General features: G+C 38.6%; 1 protein-coding gene across 1 annotated transcript; it reads right to left on the reverse strand.

Annotated features, from left to right (window-relative positions):
* Positions 1-637: 637 nt before the first annotated feature.
* ak4 (adenylate kinase 4) lies at positions 638-7,814 on the reverse strand. The gene is made up of 5 exons (XM_026346076.1): positions 7,270-7,814; positions 6,226-6,345; positions 4,229-4,401; positions 3,391-3,509; positions 638-2,497 (listed from the first exon to the last, which is right to left on the reverse strand). The coding sequence occupies exons 1-5, from the start codon at positions 7,409-7,411 to the stop codon at positions 2,371-2,373; spliced, it is 681 nt and encodes a 226-aa protein (XP_026201861.1). The 5' UTR covers positions 7,412-7,814; the 3' UTR covers positions 638-2,370.
* Positions 7,815-8,655: the final 841 nt, after the last annotated feature.

The following is an 8,655-nucleotide window of genomic DNA, read 5'->3' on the forward strand; positions in this document are numbered from 1 at the left end:
ATGACGAGACTAAAAGCACTGGTTGAATTTATGCTTTTCAGTTTTACGCAGCTGAAAATACCGTCAGTGTGAATCTGCACAGTAAATGTAAACTTAAACACAGCTGATCACACCGTAATCCACGAGAGTGAAGCCGGAGTTCAACACAAGCTCTGATGCACATGGGGGGTTATTTACAGAACGGAGAGGATTACACGAGAAACAGGAGGAGACACACACACGTCCAATGTACGTGCGTGCGTGCATGTGCGTTATTACTGTAGTTTCTCTGCTTAGTGCAAGTTTGCGCACCCCTCCTGCTGCTTCCTGTTCCTCTCACATGATATGAAGAACGAGGATCAAAGAAGGGAGGAGCAAAGTCTTTCCCTTATTGTTGTTTGTTGAAGGAAGAAAGAAAGAAAGTGAGAAAGAGTCTGGTGAAACCCAACTATTGATTGTGCTCTCGTTTACAGTATGTTTGGACTTATACATATGTTAAACTCTTCTACTGTACAGATAAATCACTTATGCAACTAGTATGACTGTAGACTGTAACAAAATAATGATCACAGGATACAACAAATTAGCAATACAGGTATTTATAATACAGTGTGTTGCATGACAACTGATCACATAGAATACCAGTGAAGGCAGCCCATGAGAAAACTGTTTTAATGTAAGTGTAACATCTGCATGGGACAAAAATAGGGAAGATAGAATCCACTGTGGTGTTACACAACAGCAGCGGGGTGTGGTCACATACAACTCCACACTCACACACCATGCCCAGAGAGTCAACAACGTATGCCGAGCATCCAAACATACTGTGCCACACAGCAGGAACCAAACTGTAAGCCCGCTGCTTTGCAGCCTCTTTAAACATTACAGCGTTGAGAACATCAATGAACGTCTTTCTACGTCTTTATCCAGCTGTCAGCTGAGAGTGTTTTCTTTGGTCCTCGTTCTACAGCTTAAAATGTCCAACAAAATGTTCCTTTTTACATCGTCTGTAAAGTTGGAACACAGAAGGTACTTGTACAATCATAAAGAAAACAGCAGATTTTCTTCAAATGAATGAATGTGATAAAAATGTTGTTTCTAATCTGTTGATCTTCATTGCACATGTTGCTCACTAGTGTGCCTGACTTATGTTAAAAGGCAAACTCCTGTTCTATTTAATTATTAAGCCTTAAACAATCACATATAAACAAAAAAAAGTTTGTACAGTATGTTGTTCAACATGCAAAAATGATCATCTGAAAAACAGGACCTTTGCATCCATGATCCTACCTCATAAAAGTGACCGACTGAAGTTATAATCCAATAACAAGCTCACTGCACAAACTTTAAATTATAATACTATAATGAGAGTTTGAAGCAGAAATAGTCTCAAGGCGACCTGACAGCACAGAATCATATTATTAAAAACCTTTATATTATATATAATAAAGGATTGTAACAATGCTGAGAACACTATGAGTGCTGTAGAGTGACTCTGAGGGCTGCTTTTGTTAAGTCCAGTATTCACCCAGCGAGAACTGTATTCAACACCACACCTTTCCAGCACAATAGTAAAGAAAAGCAGTTTGCACAGTGCTTTTACAGAGGGTTTATATAGCTGAGGAATATAATCTAGAAACAGAGTCAACAAAGCTAAATGATGTAAACTGGTTTAACAAGTCACACACCTGCACAGGATGAGAAAGATTAAATTAAAGTGTAAAAGACGTGATACAATTCAGTGTCAGTTAAGACTTGAATAAAAATTAGTTTAGCAACTAGTAATTGCTATAAAGCATCAGTGGTGACAGCATGACGTTGTTTACTTCAGTATAAAACTATAATTTATAGTGTCCAGGTGAAGTTACTTCCAGATATAATTTAAAGTACAAATAATTAATATGTATAGATAACCGGGTATTTTAAGTAATATGTCCTATGGTTGCTCACCTAACTGCTTCTCATAACAATAATTGAATAGAATTTAGTGTCCTACATTTACTGTATATTGGAGTGAAACGCTTTGGTGTTTTTGGTTTATTGTTAAATTACTACGATGGTGTCCTGAAATAATCTTTATGCTGTAGGGGCCTTTGGTCGAATCTTAGTTTGCTCTAAACTAGCTATGATTTATATTCAGTGTAGAGAGATTGGAAAAATAAAAAGTAAATTGTGCAAAGAATTTCTGGGTTGCAAGGGTACAATTTGCATCTTAAAAAAACACTAGTGACTGATTCAAAAACTTGTTTGCAGACAACAGATTTGATCGGTGTCCTAGTCCATTAATGAGGAAGCTGAAACCTGACACTGAGGCCAGCATGTTGAAACATCATCCCACTTCCTCTGCCGGTCTCTTGATGTTTCCCTGCAGTCTTTTCTTTCACAGCAGTGTCAAGGTGTCTGGGTTTGGCAGGTATCTATTGGCTGTATGTGTATCTTAGTGCTGAGGAGAGAGTTGATATAAGGCCAAATCCGGTTTGTGTCTGTCCCAGAAAATGAGTGCAGGATTCCCTGTGACCTGAGTGAAGAATGGGGAAAACAATTAAAAATAGAAAGCTGGTTGTAGCTACTGTTTTCTTTGTTTCTGAATGTTAAGAATATTCCACTGACTGAGCATTTCATAGCATTAACACTGTTGAGCTAACAGTTGAAAGAATATAAATCAATGCAGTTAAAAGAATATAAATCAATGCAGCTTTTCCTAACTATGCTAACAGTATGACATACAGAGATACAGGTGTGTTATAGACACATTGGTTGCACAAGAATGCACTGCATTCCCACATGACTTTGAAATTTGCATTTGTAAGTTTAAAGAAACCGCAGACAAATTATTATTATGTGATGGATTATGTATCTTCACGGCCACATAAACTTTGAAAGGGGCCCATTGGCAAAAATGTTATAGTGGATCCCTGTTTTTGGCAGTTCAAACATCACTTTACTTTTTATTATTTAAAATAGAAGCACATGCACAGTTTGTATTGTATTATTTTCTTAGTAAAAATTTCCTAAATGAATGTGTAAACACAATACCATCTCCTAAAACTTGTTCATAGGCAACGAAACTGCAAATGGGGATTTCTCTATAGAGCTTGACCGCATTCTTCCCTAATCTTGACCGAGCGCTGGGCATAGACACAAACAGGCAAATTAAAGGTTGTACTGTATACATTGTCAGCATATAAACTGTCTAAGTATATATATATATATATATATATATATATATATATATATATATATATATTTGAGTCTTCTCTCTAATGATAATTGTCAACATTGCCTCATTATGTCAGTAAATAATCCAGTTGTATAGTGCATTTTGGAGTAATGGTTGCTGTAAGGTACAATTGCATGTAAAAAGACTTAAGGAACACTCACTGTGAGCATGAGAGAGAAATATTTACTAACTTGTATAAATCTATCACAGGCTTGGCCACATCCTTGTAGTGTCTGAGTCTGGCCATCAAGGCTTCTGGCTTGTCATCATCATGCTGAATCAGAGGCTCCCCAGTGATGTCATCCTTACCCTGAGGAATGCAGCACAAGGTCACATGTCATGTAGTGATGGAACAAAGGTACTGTCACAAAGACAGTGCACTAAAATATCCTAGACGTTACAGCACAACACAGTGAAATAGAAGGCACATGCATCAACTCACATCTATAGTTATATTAGAAACATCATGACGTTTTGTAACTCATGTTATGTGTCCCTCTTTTTAACCCTAGATCCCCAATGCTTTACACAAGAAAGTTATGACCTAAAATAATATATCTGACTGTGATACTTTGTTAAACTACCTTCAAGGGCACAAGAGCAATGAGGGCGACTAATATCTTTAAATAGCATCATGTAAACCATGCTCAAATACAAACAGTGCATCACAGTCGAGATGCAAACAAGCAGGACTGTTGACAGAAGGCACTTGTTGTCAGGGCCATGAAAACCAGGCGAGGAATGTCAATTTTTAGGGTTTTTACACTGGACGTTTCAAGTTTCCACAGCTGCATACTGGCATAAAAGAAGTGAGTAATGATACGGTCCTTCATCTGGTTCCAAACTCTCTTTTTGACAAGCCTCCACCCTGCTAAAGTAAAGCATTAAATCCCAAACAACTTAAAAACTTACTGACACAAATCCTGCAGGGAAGAAACTGAAAGGACAAAACTGCCCAGAAGACAAACAACACACAACTTTGAAAATGCCAGCACTATATGTATAATGTCACTTCTAGACTTCTGAAACCTGCACTCGAGGTGGGTTGAAGCCCATGTTGTAGACTCTACCGCTGGCTGGATGGATCCAGCGGTCACTTAGCCGCTCCCTCAGGGTCTCGTAGGGGATGTTGAGGCTGATTACCAAGTCAAGCTGATACAAATTGTTCAGAGCCAGGGCCTGTGCCAGCGTCCGGGGGAAACCTAACCAGTGAGCAGAGACAGAAGGGGGAATGTATGAGACACTGTCAGTGAGCACTAGACAGTACATTCAAAGACATATTACAGTTATTTTTACTGTGTGCTGTACATAAATAAACAGCAATTTCACATTTTCAAACATACGGTTATTTTCTAATCTTAGACTCGAGCTGTTTCCGCTTTTTCAGTGAAATGGTTTAGAACATAATAACACAATTATGTGAATGAGCTCACTGAAAAAGCAATTTGTTCAGTTACATGACCTGAATGAACAATTTATAGTAATGACAAGACAGGCACCCACCTACAGTTCTGTGAGTACACAGAAGCACTTTTGTTATGAGTATTATATGTGATTGGAATAATCTCTACAGGAGAACCTCAAGATGACCTCCAGGACTCCACTGGTAAGTATCTTGTGCCATGCTCAAGGGCACATCAGGATGGAGAGTCTGCTCAAATTACAAGGTCTAATGCAGATTCTTCATGTGAGGCCATTGTCTCTCTATAACCACAAAACCTTTAGAATGCTTTGCAGGCATTTGGACTTGTTTTCAGTGTATTGCTTCCATATGTGGAAACTGGCATTCGCTCTGTACGTTTCTTTGTTTGGTCAATAAAGAGCTGTTAAATCTCCCCAACCACCAGAGCATCATTCTGCCAACAAATGAGCGATAGGACGCCCACAAGGGAGAAGGAGACAAAGAGCAGGCAAGAAGTCATGTCTATATAATCTACTGTATATTTTGGGAGGGTGTCTTGTTTGTGTATGTGTGTGTGTGTGTTTGTGAACAAGCACTGTACATTCGCAAACTCAAAAACATAAAGAATAACATGCATATGCTGCAAAAACTAACTCCATTCTGTCAGAGATAATATGATAAACCGAGATAAACACAGGATGGTGTGTGTGTGTGTGTGTGTGTGTGTGTGTGTGTGTGTGTGTGTGTGTGTGTGCGTGTCTTGCTAAATAATTTGTTTACTGATCAAGGTTTAAACCAGATTAACACCAAGCAGTTTGCTTCATCAATGTTTGGCATCTCTCTTGAAGATAGTAGATAATATTTAACCATAAAACAGGTGCAATGATCTCCTGAATTTCTGCCATCTGAGGACATTTTATAAGACACTTCTGTAGCTGTATGTGTGCTTTTATATACGCAGGGGCAAAATGAAATACAATATTTAGAGATACTGTTATATTGTCACATCCCCACCATAGGATTAGTTATTGACTTACTAATGTTGTAACACAGGTCACTAAGCACAAGCTTGGCACTGAATGTGAATAAAATATAAATTGTGAAACTTGCAGGAGATCCAACAAGCACAGGCAACTCAGTTGAATATGCAAATCTGATTTTTGAGATATATCCTTCCTCTTTGATTTGACTGTTTCATTTTGATTTAGATCTTCTATGACTGCTGCAAACTGAGAAGTGCATGTATAGACCTGCTGTTATTGAACAAACTAAGTCAGATTAGTCATCACCACACATGTAGAGCATATTTTACAACTTAGTTATTCCTCAGGCTTAAGCAACGGAGACACTGCATACTACACATTGGAGGCCATATTTCTGAAAACGCATAAGTATGAATAAAACCTTTGTGATTACTTGATGGCCCTGCATTTAACATCTATCTAAGATTTTAGGGGTGGCACCTGTGGTGGCCAATCAGATTTAAGGAGTGGCTGGTACTTTTCAACACTTATATATATAATAACCATAACAAAAGAAGGAGGTGTCTGTCTGTGCAACTGATTTCTAATTGGTAGATTTAAGTAGAAACCATGCATTCTGAATGTATTGAATATGTTCTTACCATCCAGGAGCCAGCTGTGCCTGTTCAACTGTTCCAGTCTGGGCAACATCAGTCGGGTCATCACATGGTCGGGCACCAGCATGCCTTTTTCGACATAGGTCTTAACCAACACACCTGCCTCTGATACACAAAACACAATTAAATATAGACGATTGCATGTCTGAGTCCGCTTCCAGATTCTGAAATTCAAAAACAAGTAAGGGCAGGTCCTGTTTTGTCCCAGCCTGGTTTAAAAATATCAACATGTTTGTACAACTTGACAGCATCTGGTCATGTAACTATCTAACTATGACAGAAATTGTTCAAACCATCACTGTAAAAACCCATAACCTTTCCTTTTATTCATTTACAGTTGCACTGGAAGCTCTGAGGTCAATGTTAATGCCAAGTCGCTGAATCCATTACACAAACACACCTTTTGAATTCCCTGGCTCATAAATCTGTAAACTTGTATAAAAGCAAAAGGGGGGAAAGTCTGGTTCCTCTATCCAGCAAATCACAGCTTCACTGAAACTATTCAGTCAGCCAACCACACATGCTTTTACTTAGGTTCTCTGTGCTGAACACACGTTTATTATCAGTGTGCACCACTCTGGCACACACTGTGAAGTTTTTAAAGAGACACCACAGTCAGGACACCAGGTGCGCGTTTGGGAAAACTGGTCTAATAAAATAATAATAATAATAATAATAGTCGGCTGTAAATAATACCGAGTCGAGATTCCACTAAATTTAAATTAAATAAAGAAAAATTAAGTTTGCTGTCATCCGGATGTCTCGTGTTTTTCATCTTGGGCTGAAGAATAAACGTTTACTGTCAAGTTGGAGTCTAGGAAACAACTGTGAACCAGAGAAAACGCACATTTCCCAACTTTTCCATCTATAACTCCATTATTGTGAGAGTTTCGTGCCATTAAGAAGAACAACACATCAGAAATTCACGCATGTGCGACAGACAGTGTCGCGTTTGTCTGTGCAACTCTTTTCCTGCAGGCTGCTTCTTCCTGTTCACACCACAGCTGTTCGTGAGCACATTTCTCCTACCTGCGTTCGCCGCTATGCTCTCTCGTAGAAAGTGGCCACTGGACAGATACTGCAGGCCGAAGCTTTGTGCAATCCTCTTGGATATAGTTCCTTTCCCTGATCCTGGGGGACCCATGATAGCAGCACGAAATAACTTGGCCATGTCTTCCTCAAAAAGCCTCTGAGATGCACAGATTCTTGTTCTTTTCCTATTTGTGCAAGAAAGTCCGGAGTAAATTACCTCTTAATTAAACTCCTAATCAGTTGCACGCCATGAGCGAACAGGTCAAAGCCTAGAGGGCTTATAAACAAGTCTCGACGAGGTAAATTTCAGCTTATCTGTCGTGATTTACTCAGAACACACTCCGTGCACACATTGGGGCTCTCCTGCTTTAAAACTCGGACCAAGTCAAAACGCCTTTCCCCCTTTTTCCTTACAGCTCCGTTATAGATGCATTACGCAAGCCTACGTCTGTAAGAACGGAGACTTTTCTCTGCGAATGAATGAGGGAGTCTCCACAACGCCCTGTTTTACTGCGCACATCAGCCAGAAAAAATGCGGATGATCGGTTTGCACGAACTTCCCGAGGTGAACTGGTTAGTGTAGTTTTTAAAGTGATGTACGCAGTAGTCTGCACTGGAGAAGCGAAGGAACCCAGATCTATCCATCGATAGATGGGGGAGGGGAGCTTTCTATGGAAGTCAACAGAAGAAAAGTTTGTCATAATCAAAAAATAACAATGGTAAGTTAAAATTATAAAAAAAAGATATAAAGTCATACAAAGTCGACGTTATCAGAAATAAAAACAAATGATATGATGAAAAGTCAAACCTTTCAAATACAAAGGCAAAACTTTATTCTAACATTTTACAACTTGCATAGTCAAAAACCTTTTATCTTATCATTTAGACTTAAGTTAACTTATCTTATCTCATCATTTTCACTTTTTATCTCATAATATAGACTTTTTTAATTTATGATATATATTTATTATATTTTTCTTCTTTTATTTTTTTTACTCTTCTTCATGAAAAACCTTTCTCTATTTTTTCTTCTAGTAGCAGACATGGGCTTCTGTTCCCTTTCTGTACAGCAGATTTAGGCAAAACTTGTCTTATTGCTGCCTGTTTATGGTTCATTTTAAAGACGTTGTCACCTGTGTCCACTGTAATAGAATATAAGCCTATCTTTATGCCACTACTTCAAAAATGTGCCAGTCAATTATAATGTTGCAGGACATATTAAATATTTATTTTACAGTGGAATTGGGCGCAGGTCGAATTATTTGCCAAGGTGTCATTTTGGAGACGTGGTTCTGCGTTTAGGGGGCTGTATTTGGATTCCACCACTTGTTGACAGCATTTCCCTCACATCAGAGCTTTTTATTGTTGCTTATGCTCAATGGG

This window comes from Anabas testudineus, chromosome 4 (genome assembly GCF_900324465.2).
Source record: "Anabas testudineus chromosome 4, fAnaTes1.2, whole genome shotgun sequence".
Taxonomy (NCBI): domain Eukaryota; kingdom Metazoa; phylum Chordata; class Actinopteri; order Anabantiformes; family Anabantidae; genus Anabas; species Anabas testudineus.

What these genes read in the sequence shown, in the direction of transcription:
- ak4 (XM_026346076.1), bottom strand. Translation starts at nt 7,411, where the DNA reads ATGGCCAAGTTATTTCGTGCTGCTATCATGGGTCCCCCAGGATCAGGG. An exon ending in TCAACCCACCTCGAGTGCAG is followed by an intron (nt 3,510 to 4,228) that starts GTTTCAGAAGTC and finishes TGCATTCCTCAG; the next exon opens with GGTAAGGATGACATCACTGG. An exon ending in CCTGTGATAGATTTATACAA is followed by an intron (nt 2,498 to 3,390) that starts GTTAGTAAATAT and finishes TTCTTCACTCAG; the next exon opens with GTCACAGGGAATCCTGCACT.